This window comes from Oncorhynchus keta, chromosome 32, assembly GCF_023373465.1.
Source record: "Oncorhynchus keta strain PuntledgeMale-10-30-2019 chromosome 32, Oket_V2, whole genome shotgun sequence".
Lineage (NCBI taxonomy): Eukaryota > Metazoa > Chordata > Actinopteri > Salmoniformes > Salmonidae > Oncorhynchus > Oncorhynchus keta.
In genome coordinates, this window is record NC_068452.1 from 7,306,394 (window position 1) to 7,329,392 (window position 22,999).

Consider the following 22,999-nt stretch of genomic DNA (forward strand, 5'->3'; position numbering starts at 1 on the left):
CAAACAAAAGACTTCCTCTTCCCCTCCACCACGGCTCTCTCCCTGGCCTGTCGGCTTTCAGTGGAAACCTACCCAATCACACCGCACTCCTATACATACAGGCATGTACGTATGAAGTTTAGGGTAGTAAACTGACACAGAAACTAGAACGACCCGGGCCGTCTACACACATACAAACTGAAGCGGAAGACATCAAACAAGAGTTCTAATCTACAGCACACTTCATTTGGCCAGCCATTACTCCCTTGTAGAGCCTCCCAGCTCTACAAATACTCAGGATGCCAATTATGTAATCCGTTAAAATAGCCCCGCCTTAACCATGGCTCCCTGCTCCAGAGCTGCTCCAGCTGACACGCCCATCATCAGCGCCCAGACGCTAATCTGGAATCTGGAGTGGAACGCAGAGCAGCGCCGCTGCTCACAAGCTGGCACGCTGCTTGACAAACAGGGGAGGACGGCGGGAGGGAGGGTTTGTCCATTGGGAGAGAGGGAGTTGAGTGAGCAAGAGGGAGCTAGGCTAGTGTAAATACAGAGTATTACAGAATACGCGCAGTAGGAGAAGTATGCTAGCTGATGGTTGTAATCAGGTAAAATAATAGACGCTAAATTAGAGCTCCATCATTTGTACTTTCCAAATTAAGGTTTCATGCTTCGGCTGTTCAATGATACGGTTCATCTAGCCTAACCAGAAAATGTATCAATCACGTGCCAGAGCGCTTTGTGGTTTTGTATATAAACTAATAGGATATGACGCTCTTTGGAATGCTGCTCAACCTGTGACCAATGACAGTCATTTCCTGCGGGGGCCTCTCTGGTTGAGGCTCTGCCCGGCTGAAGCTGTGGGAGGGGGAGCCTCAGAGATACATGACTCAGGGTTTGACCAACCCTTCTATTCTTCCTTGACCTGGAACGGTGTCAGAGGCTGGGAATGGACAGGAAGAGAGTGGGTGTGTGTGCGTGTCGGTGTCTGTCCTACTGTGCACGTTTGCAGTCTGTAAGAGCCCCATACGTGTTGTACGTACAGACACCATAGTTCTCCCTGTACGGATACACTTGATTTCCCATTGTTCCCATGATATCAACATTACCCCTAAAGCAGGAGCGGCTGGGGAGGAAAAGAGGGAGGTTTGGGAATAGCGTTGGTCACATTACATGTTGGCTTACATACATTTCATCTCGTTTGGGCCCTTCCAAACCAAACAGTCTAACTTTCATCAACCCCCAGGCGTGCACACACATAGGCCCATACGCAAATGCACTTGCACACGCACACACAGCGACCCATACAGAGACGATGAATCATTTCCCATCTGGCGCTGCGGATCTGCCCCGGGAACATGGGAAGAGGAAGAAAGAAGAGGAGGAGTAGCTCTGGGAAATGGATGTGCCAGTGTTTCAATTCAAAACCCCTACGCCAGGGATGAGCCACTATGGGGTTTGAGGGAGAACGCTGAAGAGGGAACTCTGTTAAGGGGACTTAGTGTGTTAATAAATACATTTGTGAAAATGTGGCTGGGGAGAAATCTGTGGACACATACTGTATCAAGTAAGCCTATATAGTAGATTGAGCTGAGACAAGATGAGGGGTACAGGTGAGCCGCGAGAGTGCAAGACGAGAATTAGTTATATGGCTTCCGGGGAATTTTAGGGACACATATCAAGTATCTCTCTATTGCAGTTTGAGCTGAGACGAGAAGTGAGAATGGGGGCGCAGGAGCCGTGAGAGGAAGAAGTGCACTGGTAGGGACATCATTCACACTAATGATAACGTGTGGGGGTTTTGGGCTGCATGGACGGATGCTCTGGCAGACTGGCACACTACGGAGGGGAACAGATTCCAGCTAACATGATGCATACCCCCCCCCTCCCTTGACAATATGGCTTTGGAACTGGTGGGAAGGTGTTACAGCACTTTGCGCTTCTAGTACGGATGGGAGCCCACTCCCGTCTGACATCCGTCATCATCATCAACGTTAAGATGGGTGGAGAAACCGAGAGAAGAAAGCGAGCGAGCCAGACGGAGATAGCGAGCCAGACGTAGCAAACGAGACAAACAGAGCAAGCCACACAAACACACACACACACACAGAGCGAGCGACAGAGAGAGCAAGAGACATGAAGACAGCACAGACTGTCATGTTCTCCAGCAGTCTGTAATTCCCCTAGAGAGAGACAGAGAGAGAGCGAGAAAGGTTACTCAGGCTGCAGTTCCTGACAGTCTCCGTGTACACATAAATATTGGGCTAAGTTTGGCAGACTTTCACAGGACCCAGGGCTGTTGTGGTCATGAGAGCTTGAATCTGAGACAGGAAGAGAAACGGACACTCCATTTCAAACAGTGTGTTCGTGTTTCACGTACATCGTCTATGCTTCTGTCTTGTACTCATCACTTTCCACGTAAGGTCTATCAGTGCCATGCATTAGCATGCTGTGCTCTCCACTGAAGGAACGATACTGCATGCTGAGCTCTCATAATGGAGCCCACCTAGTCTAACTGAGTGACAGTAGCTTAAATGCTATCTAGAATGACAACATTGAAGAGGATAAAGGGGACCCCTGATATCGACTTATGGCGAGAAGAAAGCCAGGCATACAAAAGGTACAAAGGACAACAAGAAGAAAAGCCCCCACAGAAGTACAGCACTACATAGTGAAAGGAAGAAAAATAAGAGGGATGTCATTGGAGCAGGAGAGGAAAAGGGAAGAGACACTTAGTGGTGTGGTGGTAAGCATTTCACTGTAAGATCTACGCTACACCTGTTGTATTCGGCACATGTGACAAATACATTTGATTTGGTGGACAGTGAGACACAACCGCAAAACAAAAACAGTGAGTGTTCGACAGTCTCATCTTCACCACTTCCTCAAGGGTTTAGAGACCACCTCGCCTCCCCAGAGTCAGGCCCCGTCTGCTACATCCAACATCCGGGCCATAGAATGACTGGGAAAGTCAATTGACGGAGGACAGCCAACGCACTCTCTCTAGTCTACATAGGCTCTACAGATCCTCAAAAACCCCTCTCTGTGCTTGAATACCCAAAAAGGCTAGTCAGATGAGTTGAGTGACATTTGAAGCTGAACTGAAGCCAACCTGTTCCAACACCTTCATGCAAAGATGTTATCAATGACAATCTCTCATGTCACCGGCAGTTCTTAGAAACAGCAGAACATTCGCTTGGCAAGTTGGCCACAACTCTTACACCTTTCCACGCATGACGTCAGCTATGTCAACAGTTCTGTCTAAGAAGCCATGCTAGGTCGCGGCGGCGAGGCATCTGTTGTGTTGCGGTGGCGGCGGTGCACGGGGTTGAGGCAGGAAGAGAGAAGCCGCCGGCAGCAGTGGCTGTACGCTGTCTGGGCCAGATCCGGCGAGAGACAGTGAGAGAGAGATACAGTACCGCTTGTCATCTTACAGGGCACTGAGGTCAGAGGGTAAAAATAGCTCACAGTGAAGCAGCATCAGCACCTGCAAACTGACATTGTGACTACATGCATTGAGATACATTTGGGCGAATGCACAGCAAGATAGAATATTAAAAAAGGCATACAGTAAGACACTACGGTGGTCCTTCTTCCAGATGATACTAGCTTACACTAAGACATAAACCCAAGAATGCACTTTTAGAAAGATGCATGTATTTTGCATATCGAGTGATGGACTTTCGGCCCACCTCTAAAACTCTCCTCCCGGCCTCCGCTCCCACCCATAATATTGTTATGAAAGTCATGAGGTGTGCACTCCTTCCACTGTCGTAATTTGAACAACAGATAAAGCTCCCTCTTGCTCTCCTTTGCGCAGACCTGGACGAAGAGAAGATTTAACCAACCCGTGATCAGGCACTGTAAACAGTGCTTTGTAGCTGGTGGGCCCTGAAGCACCAGACACTTCAACCAAACTTGATACATGCTGTGCTGCTCTGCTGCTTGCCAAACCTGGGCTTCGCCCTATGAAACCTTACTTGAAGGAGAATGAACATTGGACTGCTTCTGGTTCGGTGAGCAGGTGCTATTGTCAGTTGGACCAATAGGGGAGTCCGTTTCAATATGGTGAGAATGTCGACCTGAGAACCAGCCACGGCAACCATGATTAAGGAAGTTGAATGATGCCTTGGAAAGAGCCTGGCAAAGGATCTAGGCCAACGTTTTTGACTTTGAATAAGAAACCTACTGTGAGACAATATTCTGTAACCGAATATCTGCATTATTGAAACCAAGGCACAATTACATTTCCTTCAGACTTCATGGGCCAGCCTTGGTTCAAATGATGCTTTAAATCATCATGAGCATGATGAGCATCATCATCATATCAAGAGCATCCATCTTGGGCTAAATCATGTGCAAATACTTGCCGACAGCAGACTTCTCTCTGCAGAGCAGTGTTCCACACCAGACGCGTCCGCTCTATACTTAGTACACAGTGCATTCCGAAAGTATTCATCCCTTGACTCTATCCAAATGTTGTTACGTTACAGCCTTATTCTAAAATGTATTAATATATATAATAAAAAAAATATTCTTCAATCTACACACTATAAAGCAAAAACAGGTTTAGAAATGTTTGCAAATTAAAGTATTAAAAATAAAAAAACAGAAATACTTTATGTAAATAAGTATTCAGACTCTTTGCTCTGAGACTCAAAACTTAGATCAGGTCGATCCGGTTTCCATTGATCACCCTTGGGATGTTTCTACAACTTGATTCGAGTTCACCTGTGTAGTAAATGTAATTGTTTGGACATGATTTGGAAAGGCACACATGTCTATATAAAGTCCAAGAGTTGACAGTGCATGTCAGAGCAAAAACCAAGCCATGAGGTTGAAGGAATTGTCCCTAGAGCTCCAAGACAGGATTGAATCGAGGTACAGATTTGGGGAAGGGTACCAAAACATTTCTGCAGCATTGAAGGTCCTCAAGAAAACAGTGGCCTCCATCATTCTTAAATGGATGTTTGGAACCACTAAGACTCTTTCTACAGCTGGCCAAACTGATAAATCGTCAAGGAGGTGACCAAGAACCTGATGGTCACTGACAGAGCTCCAGAGTTCCTCTGTGGAATTGGAGAATCTTCCAGAAAGTACAACCATCTCTGCAGCTCTCCAGTAAATCAGGCCTTTATGGTAGAATGGCCAGAAGGAAGCCACTCCTCCGTAAAAGCCACGACAACCCGCTTGGAGTTTACAAAAAGTATCTAAACGACTCTCAGACCATGAGAAACAAGATTCTCTGGTATGATGAAACCAAGATTGAACTCTTTGGCCTGAATGCCAAGTGTCACGTCTGGAAGAAACCTTGCACCATCCCTACGGTGAAGCACGGTGGTGGCAGCATCATGCTGTGGGGATGTTTTTCAGCGGCAGCGACTAGGAGACTAGTCAGGATTGAGGGATAAGGAATAGAGCAAAGTACTGAGAGATCCGATACCTATTATTGGAGGACCAAAAAAGGCCATTAGCGATTAATCGGACGATTTTTAAAAATGTATTTGGAATAATGACAATTACAACAATACTGAATGAACACTTATTTTAACTTAATATAATACATCAATAAAAATCCATTTAGCCTCAAATAAATACTGAAACATGTTCAATTTGGTTTAAATAATGCAAAAACAAAGTGTTGGAGAAGTAAAAGTGCAATATGTGCCATGTAAAAAAGCTAAAGTTTGAGTTCCTTGCTCAGAACATTAGAACATATGAAAGCTGGTGGTTCCTTTTAACATGAGACTTCAATATTCCAAGGTAAGAGGTTTTAGGTTGTAGTTAATATAGGAATTATAGGACTATTTCTCTCTATACCATTTGTATTTCATATACCTTTGACTATTGGATGTTCTTATAGGCACTTTAGTATTGCCAGTGTAACAGTATAGCTTCTGTCCCTCTCCTCGCTCCTACCTGGGCTCGAACCAGGAACACGTCGACAACAGCCACACTCGAAGCAGTGTTACCCATCGCTCCACAAAAGCCACGGCGCTGTCATTGCGAAGAGCTGCTGGCAAAACTCACGAAAGTGCTGTTTGAATGAATGCTTACGAGCCTGCTGCTGCCTACCATCGCTCAGTCAGACTGCTCTATCAAATCATAGACTTAGTTATAAAACACAGAAATAGCAGTCTTTGTTCATTAATATGGTCGAATCCGGAAACTATCATTTCTAAAAACCAAACGTTTATTCTTTCAGTGAAATGTGGAACCGTTACGTATTTTATCTAACGGGTGGCATCCCTAAGTCTAAATATTCTTGTTACATTGCACAACCTTCATTGTTGTCATAATTACGTAAAATTCTGCCAAATTAGTTCGCAATGAGCCAGGCTGCCCAAACTGTTGCACATACCCTGACTGCATGCAATGAACGCAAGACAAGTGACACAATTTCACCTGGTTAATATTGCCTGCTTAACCTGGATTTATTTTAGCTAAATATGCAGGTTTAAAAATATATACTTCTGTGTATTGATTTTAAGAAAGGCATTGGTGTTTATGGTTGCACTTTTGTTAAATCATCCCCCAGCATTGCATCGATTATATGCTCAGTTCAAACCCCCGAGCTGACATGGTACTAATCTGTCATTCTGCCCCTGAACAGGCAGTTGACCCACTGTTCCTAGGCCGTCATTGAAAATATGAATTTATTCTTAACTGACTTGCCTGGTTAAATAAAGGTAAAAAATAAAATAAAAACATGTAGTTATAACTAGTGATGATTGATATAAGATAAGTTTAATGCTAGCTAGCAACTTACCTTGGCTTCTACTGCATTCGCATGCAACGAGAGGCAGGTGGTTATAGCGTCGGACTGTAAGGTTGCAAGATTGGATCCCCCGAGCTGAGAAGGTGAAAATCTGTCGTTCTGCTCCTGAACAAGGCAGTTAACCCATCGTTCCTAGGCCGTTATTGAAAATAAGAATGTGTTCTTAACTGACTTGCCTAGTTAAATAAAGGGCCCCCCCCAAAAAAAAAATATTTTATTTTTATTTTGGGGGGCAAAATCTGTGCCCAAAATACCGATTTCCGATTGTTATGAAAACTTGAAATCGGCCCTAATTAATCAGCCATTCCGATTAATCGGCCGTCCTCTACTCCAGAGCGCTAAGGACCTCAGACTGGGGCAAAGGTTCACCTTCCATCAGGACAATGACCCTAAGCACACAGCCAAGACAATGCAGGAGTGGCTTAGGGACAAGTCTGAGTGGCCGAGCCAGAGCTGAACCCGATCAAACTTCACTGGAGACCTGAAAATAGCTGTGCAGCGATGCCTCCCATCCAACCTAACAGAGCTTGAGAGGGTCTGCAGAGAAGAATGGGAGAAACTCCCCAAACACAGGGTGTGCCAAGTTTGTAGCGCCATACCCAAGAAGACTAGAGGCTGTAATTGTTGCCAAAGGTGCTTCAAAGTACTAAAGCAAATCAAATTTGATTTGTCACATACACATGGTTAGCAGATGTTAATGCGAGTGTAGCGAAATGCTTGTGCTACTAGTTCCGACAATGCAGTAATAACCAACGAGTAATCTAGCTAACAATTCCAAAACTACTACCTTATACACAAGTGTAAAGGGATAAAGAATATGTACATAAAGATATATGAATGAGTGATGGTACAGAGCGGCATAGGCAAGATGCAGTAGATGGTATCGAGTACAGTATATACATATGAGATGAGTATGTAAACAAAGTGGCATAGTTTACAGTGGCTAGTGATACATGTATTACATAAAGATGCAGTAGATGATATTGAGTACGGTGTATACATATGAGATAAATAATGTAGGGTATGTAAACATTATATTAAGTAGCATTGTTTAAAGTGGCTGAATACTTATGTAAATGTGATATTTCAGTTTATTTGTAAAACATTTACAAATGTTTAGTTTTTTTTTTTACGGTTTTTGCTTTGGTCATTATATAGTATTGTGTGTAGATTGAGGGAAAATGTTTTTTTTTATTCCATTTCAGAATAAGGCTTTAAAGTAACAAAATGTGAAAAAGTCAAGCGGTCTGAATACTTTCCCGAATGCACTGTATGTCCGTGTAAACTGAAAACAACTGTATCAATGAAACACAAGCCATAATCTTACACACCATACCGGGGCTCCCTCGCAGCATGAAAACCAAGAGAGTGAAACTGAGATAGCCACAAACAGCATGGTGCTCCGTTCCCCACCCGCAATATGGGACATGCCAGAATCAACAACAAAAAAACAGGACCTTGTGAGACCGTACCAATCCCCCACTTCTGGGGGTTATTCTTAAATCCTAGGATTCAGGGCTATAATAACAATAACATTATTTGCTTGTTGTCTAGACCAAAGTCCGATGTCTGCCAGAATTCTTAAGCCATAATTCGAAGAGTGCACAGTGCAGAACTTGCATGAATCATCAAAATGAGTAGAAACTCAGCACCAGAGAGGTTGAAGGTGCAGGTAGTTTTACAGATGCCTGGTATGCGTCCCAAATGGCACCCTACCGCCTTTCCAGTGGTCTAATTTTGCCCAGAGCCCTATGGACCATGGTCAAAATAAGTGCACTATGTAGGGAATAGGTTGCCATTTCAGACACAACCTTGGTTTAAAAACAGCCACATTAGGCTAGACTACATTTTCCAATGACATGGCAAAACATTCAGCAGACGTTTAGACAATCACTCCCTTTTAAACGACTGAAACGCTTCATCTGTTAAACTGAAAAATCGAAGGGAAGTTGAATGGAGAACCACTGCTAAAGGAAACAGCTTCCTCAAAGGGTCCTAAATCTATGTACCTCTGTCTAAACCACCTACACCTGCTGGCTCTGAGAGAAAGCTAAGTATTTTGTGTGTGTGGTATCAACATGACAAAAATACATTTAGTCTACCCAACCTCCCTCCCTTCCTGTCTTGTCTGGCCAGGTGAACCGTGGATAAACGTATACGTGTACACACACGACTACACCACGTTGACACTCCTTCAGAGCCTTTCAATTCCCCACAGAAAAATTTAAAACCAGAGCGGTTAACTGAACAAGACTCGTCATCTTCTACCCAGAAAACATAGTTTGGCAATAAAGCAATCAACTGCCCAATTGCCAGTGATGTGCCAATTTCCAAACGGTCCAGCCAGACAGCTGTAGATTGCAAATCCATTAGGGAGATAAAAACAGTCAGACTCCATCAGCTAAGAGACAGGCAGACTAAAGTTGAACTGTCTAGAGGACTCGTGATGACTTACGAATAACGTGAGCACCTTCAAGGAATTTTAACATCTACAAAGTCGTAAATGATTTCAGACAAAACCCACTTATCTGTTATTGATAAGCGAATTCCCTGAAGCGCATAATTCGAACAGATGTCTAACCAACACACGCAACAGATTAGCCTAACTGCCCGGGCAGCATGCATTAAACCCCACCGCACAAGTGGGCTCGCGCTAATGCAGAATTCACAAAAAAAATAAAAATAGACATAAGAAGTTTCTTGCTGCATTTTGTAAATAGAGATATAAAATACTTTTTATTGCAATTTATTCTCAGCATCAGACAAATTGTCACAAAAACAAGTTTAAAAAACACATGACTTTCAATATAAAAATGCAAGTGAAACGGTTTAAAACAGATTTTTGGAAGGTCTGTTTTGAAAACGCAGATTTCTAAAACTGTAACGCAACCCTTCACCAGCCAATTCAGACACGATAAAGCCAATGACTGTACGTACAACAACTAGTAATGAAGATAACCAACCCATTAAATCTTCATTATTATTGCTCTGGGTTATCATTCGCTCTTTTTGTTTAGCTCACTGGCACACAGAGCAACGTATATAAAGCAGACAGACAGCCAGCGTAGGCATACTGCCAGATAGAGACAGGATATGAAGGTTTCCATGTAAGAGGGGGCAGCTCTGCCGTGGAGCCCGGTCATCTGGAGTGAAGAGTGGAGTGGGGGGCCTCCTGGGGCAGCTCTGCGTCGGAGCCCAGTCGTCTAGAGTGGTGCGAGAGTGGCCGGGGCAGACTAAACAGAGCCAAGGAAGTCTGGATGTGCATAGCAGCACCTGGACGCAACACAAGCCCTCTCTCTCTCCATCCATCGACAGATCACTGAGAAAAAAAGCTCTGGCTCAGACAAGGGCCTTGCACACAGACTACACTATAAGGCTACAGACTACACTGCACTATTCAGACTAATGCAGATGACACAGGACTCCCTACACAGCCACTTACTGACCACAGCCAACACACATCGCTAACTGCTCTTGGTCCTTTGTAGCTCCGTTGGTAGAGCATGGTGCTTGTAACGCCAGGGAAGAGGGGTTCGATTCCCAGGACCACCCATATGAAAAATGTATGCATGCATAACTAAGTCGACCTTGGATAACAGCGTCTGCAAAATGGCCTATTACAAGGGCCATGCACACAGACTACACAATTCAGCTATAGACTACACCGCTCAGACAGGGGTCTATTCAACGCAGATGACACAAGACCTCCTAAGTTACTTCTAACTGACCATAGCCAGAGCCCACACACTCAAACAGACCTGCTCACTATATATCACTCCCACAAGGGCCATTCATTCACAGGTTAGAAATACTAGCTCTGGTCTCCACCACACTACTACTCTGACTGACATTCCTGGGGTTACTGATAAACTAGAGCAGGGGCATCAAACACATTTTCCCCCTCGGGGGGCCACAGTCGGTCTTGAACGAGTTCAGGAGGGTTGCACTGAAAAGTGGTTATATTTCCTTGGTGGCAAAAATCGGCTAAATAATTGTCCTCTATGCATTGTTTTGGGAATCTTCAATGCTTCCTGACTGTCTACTGATTGTTAGCGAGCTGGACCGTCAAGACACTATGAAAATAGGTTGAGTATCATTTCTGCACAGTTTTGATTTGGTTTTAGTCATTTGAAAGTATATTGAGTTCGTTTCCCCCCCTAACGTTTTACGTTTTACACCCTGACCTAGAAATCTGGAGTCTAGATCCTGGGTTGACAATCACTGCAGATAGGACACATGCTCTACAATATCATATAGGCATAATAGTGAGTGAGTCATCTGATGATTACCTTAAGGAAACAGTCAAGATTGACGATGACTGAGCTTGACAGGAGCCTTCAGGTCATTCTCTATTAAACCTTACCAATTCTCCATTCCTCTGTGTCTCTTGTAGCTTGAATGGAAGCATAATGCATGTATGAAGCAGACAAAGGCAACATGAAAAGACAACCTCGACTGAGGAAAGACTCGGGTAGGAAAAACCAGAGAAGGACAGACATCGCAGGCCATCCCAGATGGGCTGCTTCGCTTCAGTAGCCTACAATGAGTGTGACATTTTTGAGCAGACACACACACACTCCCTCCGCCAGTAGACACTTCTCACACAGAAGGATTGTCATAGGGGGAACGTTGTACTGCCGTACAGAAAACTGAGTGACAGCCCATAAGAAGAAACATGAAAAAGAACAGAGAGGAGAGACAGAAAAATAAAGCCAACTGTATGCAGTGTGGAAAGGAGCATGTAGGCTGGTTTACAATACGTACTAGGACCCTTGTGACTTATAGAAAGGCATCAAACCCCACATTTCAAGGCAGTGAACCGTTACACAGCCAATTCATCCGACTCTCCTCCCATTGATATTCAGCTGGAGAGGCAAGGCAACACTGAAGCATTTTCATTCCAACACAGAAACTTAGAGGAGATTGCTGCAATGGATTTCTGACAAACGCCTATTGATTGCGCCTTAAAATGGGTCAGACTGCTCTGCAGAGCCGGGTGGGCGGAGAGAGCCACGTGGCCAAATTAAGCCTCTGTCTGGACGGATGCTGTACTGCCTTATCTTAAAATGTTTTTGCGAATCAACAACAACAAAAATGTAATTTGCTAATCAATATGGCTGCTGGGCTAAATCGTATTTACAGCGGCCTTCGCCTTTCGCAAAGGATTTAGTTTGACCCGGGAGAATGGGTTTCACGCGGCGGTATACAACTAGCCAACAATTACACACGGGAATGGCCTCTTCTCACTGTGTCGATTTAGATTAACAGCAAACGAATGCCTCTAATCTGCTTTCATTCAAAACATCTGGCCCAGCCTACGAGACTGTGCAACCCAGCATTAACTTAATCCTGCTAGGAGGGAGGGTGGGACAGGACAGCGCTGAGGGCAGTAAAACCAGCTCCCAATGCCATTCAAATTTGTCTTGTTGGCGTACCTTTACCAGATGTTGGTTACCCTTCACAAAACACAATCAAATACATTTCCTTCATCTTAGGGACAGGAGTCAACAGGGCTCCCAATTTAGCTCGTGCTGATGATACATCCTGTGGAAGTGTGTGTGTGTTCCCTTTGAGGACACACAAACTTTATTTTCTGACCGCTGACTGAGTGAATGCTGAGACAGTGGCCTCTGCTAACTTTCCAAAAACGCATTCTCTCGCTCTCTTCCCCCCACCGGCTAATGATCAGCCTGGGAAGGACGGAGACGGGGCCTTTATCTTAAAATCGCCAGCTTCCTGGCTTTTCCCCACTCGCTCTTACTCAGCTCCTCCAGGCCCACTTCCCAAAATGCTAGAGAGAGACTCAACAGTCTAAAGTGGCTTCCTCGTCTGCACTGACCTTTAGTCATGGGATAGATTCATGTAAAACAGATGAAGTTGGAAGTTTACAAACACTTAGGTTGGAGTCATTAAACTCGTTTTTCAACCACTCCACAAATTTCTTGTTAACAAACTATAGTTTTCGCAAGTCGGTTAGGATGTCTACTTTGTGCATGACACAAGTCATTTTTTCCAACAATTGTTAACAGACAGATTATTTCACTTACAATTCACTGTATCACAATTCCAGTTGGTCAGAAGTTTACATACACCAAGTTGACTGTGCCTTTAAACAGCTTGGAAAATTCCAGAAAATAATGTAATGGCTTTAGAAGCTTCTGATAGACTAATTGACATAATTTGAGTCAATAGAATGTGTACCTGTGGATGTATTTCAAAGCCTACCTTCAAACTCAGTGCCTCTTTGCTTGAAATGTAGACCTCCACAAGTCTGGTTCATCCTTGGGAGCAATTTCCAAATGCCTGAAGGTACCAAGTTCATCTGTACAAACAATAATACGCAAGGATAAACACCACGGGACCATGCAGCCGCCATACCGCTCAGGAAGGAGACGCGTTCTGTCTCCAAGAGATGAACGTACTTTGGTGCGAAAAGTGCAAATCAATCCCAGAACAATGGCAAAGGACCTTGTGAAGATGCTGGAGGAAACAGGTACAAAAGTATCTATATCCACAGTAAAACAAGTCCTATATCGACATAACCTGAAAGGCCGCTCAGCAAGGAAGAAGCCACAGCTCCAAAACCGCAATAGAAAAGCCAGACTACGGTTTGCAACTGCACATGGGGACAAAGATCATACTTTTTGGGGAAATGTCCTCTGGTCTGATGAAACAAAAATAGAACTGTTTGGCCATAATGACCATTGTTATGTTTGGAGGAAAAAGGGGGAGGCTTGCAAGCCGAAGAACACCATCCCAACCGTGAAGCATGGGGGAGGCAGCATCATGTTGTGGGGGTGCTTTGCTGCAGGTGGGACTGGTGCACTTCACAAAATAGATGGCAGCATGAGAAAAGGAAAATTATGTATATATATTGAAGCAACATCAAGACATCAGTCAGGAAGTTAAAGCTTGGTCGCAAAAGGATATTCCTAATACACTCAATTTGTATGTAAACTTCTGACCCACTGGGATTGTGATGAAAGAAATAAAAGCTGAAAAATCACTCTACTATTATTCTGACATTTCACATACTTAAAATAAAGTGGTTATCCTAACTGACCTAAGACAGGGAATGTTTTAGAGAGAGAGGATCTGAAACAATTCTTCCAGGCTGGTACTATATGCTCACGGTGCCAACTGGAGGCGAAGGAGCAAATGGAGTTGGAATAGCTAGCCATTTAGTAGTTAGCTCACAGCAGCAGGCTGTTCGCTAGCGGTGCGAACAGCAGCAATTGTCACCTCCCGGTAGTGTTGGGAGTAGCTGCTTAGCGCCAGACTGTTCCCCATTTACTGCTTGGCAACGGCATTCCGTTCAAAACGGCAGGTGACTTCATCAGACAGCGAGTGAAGGAAAAAGCCCAGTGAGCAAACAGGACCGGGTCACACTAAACAATCCATCAAACCTGATCTGTGACCAGCAGTCGGGTGCCAAAGACTGTGGCTGGTGGAAAACAGTGCAGAAAAACACCCCGGCGTCTCCCCTCACAGACTAGCACTGATCTTAGATGTCTGTGGAATGCGGCCTAACCGCTAGGGCCTTGATTAGCTCTAGCTATTCCTTGAGCGAAATTGCATCTGAGACGAGAGGAAATGGCAAATAAATTGCAAGGCAAAGCTACAACTACTGACAGTTTGAATGTGGCCTCTAAATGGCAAATGCACAGACAAATGGCCTGAGAATACCTTCAGGCGTCTCCCAGACTGCTGGTAGCAGACAGTAGTTTATTGACGATTACAGTACGATTAGACAATAATGGCGGGCCAGGTCTGAATAGTCAATAGATCCTAGGAAGCTATAAGCGCTTATGAGTAACCCAGCAAACTCTACTGATCGAGCTCTATTGTCTGCAAGCCATCCCTTCCCCTATCCCTAAATGACAAGAGAGAATTCAGTTAGACCACAGAGCAGACAGACAGAGGTGGAGAGGCCCGTCTACGACACACACGCAAAAAATGTGCAGCATTAAAATGTGTGGTGGTGTTCCTCAGTTTGAAAGGAGCAGTGGTTTGAAGGGTTCTTGCCCTCCTCCATGGCGTGAACGAGACAGAGGATGTTCCTATGATCTGGAGAGACTCACATTTCCTCTCCGTTTCACATTCCTGGGATTCCGAGTGAAGACCACTGCAGCAGCCCATTTAAAACCATTTCACATATGGGGGGTGAGACCCAGGCCTTCATTGCAATAATCCATTTTTTTTTTTTATTATTATTAGTGCATGACGCCTCATTATTGAAGGATAGCCTTAGCTTTACTGCATCATAGAGCACTTGGGCAAAATATAAATGTAAAGCCTTTTAAAAAGGTCACACTAGGTCACAATAGCATTTGTATGGACAGAGGTAACATTACAGGCTACTTTGTTAGTAACAAGTGATTACCTTGGTATTACGCAATTAGGTCTGTATGGTAAACACTTTCAAAGTAATGGAATATTCCAAACAACCAGACAACTCTTGCCGGAACGCGAGGAACTCTTGTTCACTCTTTTCCGGCTAGTACATTACAAGATTAAATATTTAATTTGGCAGGTCCTAGTAGATAGAGGGGTCAGGAATTTGATCTGATCATGGAGAAACATGAAACGCAGGGCATGCCATCGCCTCCTCTCCCCAGTCAAAACAGTGCTTTCTCAAGTAAACAGACAAATGGTTGGGTTGTAAAGAAACCGCGAATAGGACCAAATAGGACAGAAGGTTAAGAGGGCTCATGCTGGCTCCTAAGGAATAGCGTCTTAAAACAGGGGGGAATGCACTACAAGCTGAGGCTATATAGGGGTGCTGAAAAGTTCATTACCAACACAAATCAAAGTACTGATGGAAAATGTTGAAACACTAGTGCAGTAAATAACGGAAATATTAGCTACAAAAGTAAACTATTTGGAACAGGCATACAAGTTGCTGGTCTAAATCAATACTACATTTGGTAATGTTGTCAGTCTGCAGAGTTCTGGCTACTATGGGCAGTCTCTGCACACTCGGGCGGCAGGTAGCCTAGCAGTTAAGAGCGATGGGCCAGTAACTAATAGGTCGCAAGTTCGAATCTCAGCGCTGATTATGTGAAAAATTTGTCGATGTGCCCTTGAGCAAGGCACTTGACCATAAATGATCATGTAAATCGCTCTTGAATTACTAAAATGTCCAACTAATGTTACCTATGTATAATAATGTTAGTAGTACTGTAATTCAGATTATAGGACAACACATGCAAGTAGTGACGATGGGTGGGCAAACAAAACTGTTGTAACAATTAACTAATGCAGTCATTGTGATGACCCCAAATGTTTTTAATTGGAGAGTTCGCTAGCTAGCTAACGGTAAATCAACGTTAATCACGACTGTCAGCTAACTAGCTAACTGACTAGGCAGGTAAACTAACGTTGGCTAGTATTACAAATTGAAAAAATACACAATTACTTGTTAGAAAACAGTATGCTTATTCGAAGCGTAGCTAACGACATTTGACCAGTGTTTGTAAATATAACATCGCGTTGTTGCGGAAAACAAAGTGTAAACGTTCACGCAGAAAACTAGCCCACTACTGTAGCTAGCTAGCAACGTTAGCTTGATAGCGCCATTAGCTAACAAGCTAGAGACAGCGAGGGTGTTTTACATTCTTACCTGTCAACCGCAGTTTCACTGGGCCATTTCTCCTAACTCCTTGATTAGACATGCCCGTTTGTGTTCCAGCTTGACGTGAGGTTATCAAAAATATGTATAATACATGTGTCTAGCTATTTCACAGAAATGAATCCCTATTTAGCTCCTATGGCAGTTTCAGTGAATGAAGAAGAATGGAGTCACGGCACAGTGGCCCGGATGAGCACAGCTCTAGCGCTATTACACCGCCGTCTCGAGCGCATACTCTGAAATAACCGAAATTAAAAAGCTCATTTCCAATAAACCAGGATCTCCTCCCGAAAGAAACGGTGCTATATGACGTCCAAGGCTGCTTCAAAAGCCAAGGGTGAGCTCCTCTCCCGCTGGGGGTGCAAGAAGTGTGTCTGTGGTGGGGGTGTGGGGGGGGTGTCTTGCTGGTCTCAATATTTTGGAAAGTGACCCTCCCCTCTAGTGATATCATTCACAAGGTTAAAACACAAGCACTAAATTGATGTACAATGTTTATTTAAATGAGGGGAAATTATTGGACATGTTTAACTGTTTTATGTTGTGTTCATCAATATGGTAGGCAAACATAGCCTCTGTCACTGGACTGCCTCACTAGGCTGATCTAAGATCGGTTTTATGTTTCACCGTCCTCATGGTTATGAATAGGTTTTGCGGAGCCAGCGGAGGGTAAACTGATCCTACACTTGTGTGTTCATAATAGCATTGTCTGGACGTTTTTGACACAGGACTGTGGACGTACCCCACTTTCTGTCCGTTTCCCTTGAACCACTTCATTACCAAACATAGCGCAAGTCTGTAGCACTAACTGGAGAGAAGGGGGCTGATATGTAGAGGTCTGCATCAGTGTTTCTAAATCGGGTATAGTAAACTTCTGGCAGAACATAATATGATTGGAGGTAGGCCTACATTAACCAAAAAGAACCACCGGTCTACATGTCTGGGGCCCCCGGGTTGTGCAGTGGTCTAGAGGCGTCACTACAGACCCTGGTTCGATTCCAGGCTGTATCACAATGGTTGATTTTACGTACCTGCCTGGTACGGCAATTTCTCGGTCTCTGACGGCAAGGCACTACAGAGGGTAGTGCGTACGGCCCAGTAAATCACTGGGGCTAAGCTGCCTCCCATCCAGGACCTCTACACCAGGCGGTGTCAGAGGAAGGCAAGCGATACCGGAGTGCCAAGTATGGGACAAATAGGCTTCTCAACAGTTTTTACCCCCACGCCTTAAGACTCCTGAACAGGTAATCAAATGTCTACCTGGACTATTTGCATTGTGTGCCCCCCTCCCAACCCCCCCAAACCCTCTTTTTACGCTGCTGCTCCTCTCTGTTTATCAAATATGCATAGTCACTTTTACTATACATTAATGTACATACTACCTCAATTGGGCAGACCAAGCAGTGCTCCCGCACATTGGCTACCCGGGCTATCTGCATTGTGTCCCACCACCCACCAACCCCTCTTTTACACTACTGCTACTCTCTGTTTATCCTATATGCATAGTCACTTTAACCATATCTACATGTACATACTACCTCAATCAGCCTGACTAACCGGTGTCTGTATGTAGCCTCGCTACTTTTATAGCCTGTCTTTTTACTGTTGTTTTATTTCTTTACCTACCTATTGTTCACCTAATACCTTTTTTGCACCATTGGTTAGAGCCTGTATGTAAGCATTTCACTGTAATGTCTACTACACCTGTTGTATTCGGCGCACGTGACAAATACACTTTGATTTGATTTGATTTGAAGTCCCATAGAGCGGCGAACAATTGGTCCAGCGTCGTCTGGGTTAGGCCGTCATTGTAAATAAGAATTTGTTCCTAACTGACTTGCCTAGTTAAATAAAGGTTAAATAAAATACAAAAATGTAAAATGTAATTGGCACTTTTTTCCTAGACACAAAATGGTTTATATCTCCATCTACTGGCTGCTTTCAGAAGTGCATGAGACAAGCCAGAAGCCATATCACAGAATATATCACATTCAATAAACAGCATAGGACAAGTTTGGCCCACACAAAGACAGCAGGTCAGGTCATAAACCCGCAGGGAGCCCTCTTGCCCAGGTCAAAATTGCACAAGAAATAAGCCTTTACTGGGGATGTAAACTGTGCCTCCAAATCAGACTGTCACGTTCCAAGAATACATAAACTGTGTTATCCTTTGATGTGTGTGTGTGTGTGTGCTGACCCAGCTTTTCTATCGTGTTAAACGTGCGGGCCTATGCTCTGTCCAATGCTCAATCAAACATGATGATTTCATGAATTATTTAGTTTCTCATGTGTAACAATTTTGCAAACACATAGCCATTGGTTCTTGAAGAGTATATGAATTTGAGCATGCTTGCATTTCTCAGGACTTTGTTATAGTTTGAATCTCAGATTGACCTTTTAATTTTTTTTATTTTTTTTTAATTGCTTAAAGGCCAGATGCAGATGTTTTTATATCAATATCAAAACATTTCTGGGTAACAATTAAGTACCTTACTTTAATAGATTTCCATTCAAATTGACAAAATTGGCTTTTTAGCAAAAATATATTTCTCAAGCAAGAATTTTGCTAGGACTGTCTGGGAGTGGTCTGAGTGGGGAGGGGAAAACTGAAAACTAGCTGTCAGAGGTTTGGAACTCTCTTTGTTATTGGTCTATTAATCAATTTACTGCATGGTGATGTCACCACGGAATGCTGAAACTCCCCTCTATGCAAACCTGCTGATTAGAAGGTCCTGTGTAGATTGCATTTTCAACCAGCAACTATCAGGAAATAACACTGATCAGTTTTAGTTTCATCATCTGTTGTACAACATGATATAAAATACATAAAAACAGAATGTTGACTGCACTGCACCTTTAAAATTTAGCATCAAAATTAACATCGACAGGCTATATCTTAGTTTACTTTTTAATAGAACATTAATAGGAACTCACACTTGTATTGAATTTAGTTAAAGGCACAATCTGTAATATCAACAGCCTGAGTATCACTTTATTTGGGCAACTGAGGGATGAAGCTGGACACACACACACAAATAAGGATATTGTAGGCAATTATAAGGACATTGCAAGAGTAACTTTCTCCTACATTCTCTAAAAACAGGAATAGAGTCACCATCAACCACATCACTAGATAGGGTACTGACTTTCATATACACCTTTGGCAGGGACAGGAATACACTTTGTTAGAGCCAATTTGGACATATTTGTGTAAAAATGTAATTTGTGTAATAAGTATATGATGAAATATTAGGTACGTACCTTTATGATTTATATTTACCTGAGAGATGAATTCATTTGTTGTTAGATTCATTTCGTTTTTGGCCCTTTCATTGTACTGTGGTACGTGTGTTAGGATAAAGGCAGGAAGTTGGTCCTTAGTCTTGACAATACAGACATACAAACAGGTCATATTATGCATTTTCCATGTCAATTAATCTATGCTTTAAGTTGATTGGAGAATAATTTTTTATTGTTAGATATGATAAGAATAAACCTTTTTGTTGCACCATATCCCTGGATCTCATTTAATGTTTTGGCCGTTTGGAAACCTTGAGTGTGGACTGTATGCGTACGAAGCAACCCCGCTTTCAGGCTAGGGCATTGTCTATGGCAAAGAGGAAAGGAAGCCACTACTGTAATTAAATTCAATACATCTTTATTCTCCCCGAAGGGAAATTCTTGTGTACTGTAAAAATATGTTTACATACATTTTAAAAAACATGCACACAGTAAATATCCATCGACAAGGGAAGATAAAAAAAACTAGAATAGAGTCACACATGTACAAGATATACAGTAAATATACACTGCTCAAAAAAAATAAAGGGAACACTAAAATAACACATCCTAGATCTGAATGAATGAAATATTCTTATTAAATACTTTTTTTCTTTACATAGTTGAATGTGCTGACAACAAAATCACACAAATTATCAATGGAAATCAAATTTATCAACCCATGGAGGTCTGGATTTGGAGTCACACTCAAAATTAAAGTGGAAGACCACACTACGGGCTGATCCAACTTTGATGTATTATGATGTACTTTGATGTATTATATATTTCATGTGGACTAGCATTGTCTTGCATTAGGAGGAACCTCAGGGCCAACCGCACCAGTATATGGTCTCACACTCCAGGGGTCTGAGATCTAGCATCTCATCTCGGTACCTAATGACAGTCAGGCTACCTCTAATGACAGTCAGCACATGGAGGGCTGTGCGGCCCCCCAAAGAAATGCCACCCCACACCATGACTGACCCACCGCCAAACCGGTCATGCTGGAGGATGTTGCAGGCAGCAGAACGTTCTCCACGATGTCTCCAGACTCTGTCACGTGTGAACCTGCTTTAATCTGTGAAGAGCACAGGGCGCCAGTGGTGAATTTGCCAATCTTGGTGTTCTCTGACAAATGAAAAACATCCTGCACGGTGTTGGGATGTAAGCACAACCCCCACCTGTGGACGTCGGGCCCTCATACCACCCTCATGGAGTGTTTCTGACCGTTTGAGTAGACACATGCACATTTGTGGCCTGCTGGAGGTAATTTTGCAGGGCTCTGGCAGTGCTCCTCCTGCTCCTCCTTGCACAAAGGCGGAGGTAGCGGTCCTGCTGCTGGGTTGTTGCCCTCCTACGGCCTCATCCACGTCTCCTGGTAGCGCCGCCTCCATGCTCTGGACACTACGCTGACAGACACAGCAAACCTTCTTGCCACAGCTCGCATTGATGTGCCATCCTGGATGAGCTGCACGTCCTGAGCCACTTGTGTGGGTTGTAGACTCCGTCTCATGCAACCACTAGAGTGAAAGCACCGCCAGCATTCAAAAGTGACCAATACATCAGCCAGGAAGCATAGGAACTGAGAAGTGGTCTGTGGTCAACACCTGCAGAACCACTCCTTTATTGGGGGTGTCTTGCTAATTGCCTGTAATTTCCACCTGTTGTCTATTCCATTTGCACAACAGCATGTGAAATGTATTGTTAATCAGTGTTGCTTCCTAAGTGGACAGTTTGATTTCACAGAAGTGTGATTGACGTGGAGTTACATTGTGTTGTTTAAGTGTTCCCTTTATTTTTTTGAGCATTGTATATATTTGTATATACACATACAGAAACATATGTACATGACCGTAGGCCAGTCAGATAGGGCTATACACATTGCACTACCAGCAACAGGTGAGAGCTACAGGAAGAGACCATTGATGGCAGCTATAGCCTTCATGATAGCTATAGCCTTCAAAATAGAGGTAGACTTACATGCTTGTTAAATAGGTCAGTTAGACTGGATTGAGTGACACCTGTCATCTTAGAACAACGGCTGTTTAACATTATATAGCCTCAGACTACTTTCTGATGACAACATTTGAAGGTGTGCCTAGGTCTTGAAAAAGTTTATAGGAAAGGAGAAATGGGATTTGTGTGTGTCTGAGATGCGCTGTTGGCTTTGATTGGTGGGTCAAATCAAATTGTATTAGTCACATGCACCGAATGCAACGTGGGTAATACAGTGAAATGCTTATTTACAAGCCCCTAACCAAAAATGCAGTTAAAAATTAAAAATAAGATTAAGACATAAAAGTAACAAGTAACTAAAGAGCAGCAGTAAAATAACAATAGCGAGACTATATACAGAGGTGTACCGGTATAGAGTCAATGTGCGGGGGCACGGGTTAGTCAAGTTAATTGAGGTAATATGTACAGTTGAAGTTGGAAGTTTACATACAGTGGGGCAAAAAAGTATTTAGTCAGCCGCCAATTGTGCAAGTTCTCCCACTTAAAAATATGAAAGAGGCCTGTAATTTTCATCATAGGTCCACTTCAACTATGACAGACAAAATGACAAAAAAAAAAAAAGAGAAAATCACATTGTAGTATTTTTTATTGATTTATTTGCAAATTATGGTGGAAAATAAGTATTTGGTCAATAACAAAAGTTTATCTCAATACTTTGTTATATACCCTTTGTTCGCAATGACAGAGGTCAAATATTTTCTGTAAGTCTTCACAAGGTTTTCACACACTGTTGCTGATATTTTGGCCCATTCCTCCATGCAGATCTCCTCTAGAGCAGTGATGTTTTGTAGCTGTTGCTGGGCAACACGGACTTTCAACTCCCTCCAAAGATTTTCTATGGGGTTGAGATCTGGAGACTGGCAAGGCCACTCCAGGACCTTGAAATGCTTCTTACAAAGCCACTCCTTCGTTGCCCGGGCAGTGTGTTTGGGATCACTGTCATGCTGAAAGACCCAGCCACGTTTCATCTTCAATGCCCTTGCTGATGGAAGGAGGTTTTCACTCAAAATCTCACGATACATGGCCCCATTCATTCTTTCCTTTACACGGATCAGTCATCCTGGTCCCTTTGCAGAAAAATAGCCCTAAAGCATGATGTATCCACCCCCATGCTTCACAGTAGGTATGGTGTTCTTTGGATGCAACTCAGCATTATTTGTCCTTCAAACACGACGAGTTGAGTTTTTACCAAAAAGTCATATTTTGGTTTCATCTGACCATATGACATTCTCCCAATCCTCTTCTGGATCATCCAAATGCTCTCTAGCATACTTCAGACGGGCCTGGACATGTACTGGCTTAAGCAGGGGGACACGTCT

General features: G+C 43.4%; 1 protein-coding gene across 6 annotated transcripts in view; it reads right to left on the reverse strand.

The window, feature by feature from the left end:
• The window catches only part of LOC118365719 (E3 ubiquitin-protein ligase SMURF2-like), a 107,613-nt gene that overhangs the window by 53,885 nt on the left and 30,729 nt on the right, over positions 1–22,999 (reverse strand). For 4 of the 6 annotated variants that reach the window (XM_052490613.1, XM_052490611.1, XM_052490609.1 and 1 more), the window contains exon 1: positions 16,380–16,774. The exons of the other annotated variants lie outside the window; for them this stretch is intronic. In XM_052490613.1, coding sequence (XP_052346573.1) covers positions 16,380–16,431 — 52 coding nt within the window. In that variant the 5' untranslated portion in view covers positions 16,432–16,774. Of the gene's footprint in view, positions 1–16,379; positions 16,775–22,999 lie in introns of those variants that run through there. 6 annotated transcript variants of the gene reach the window in all.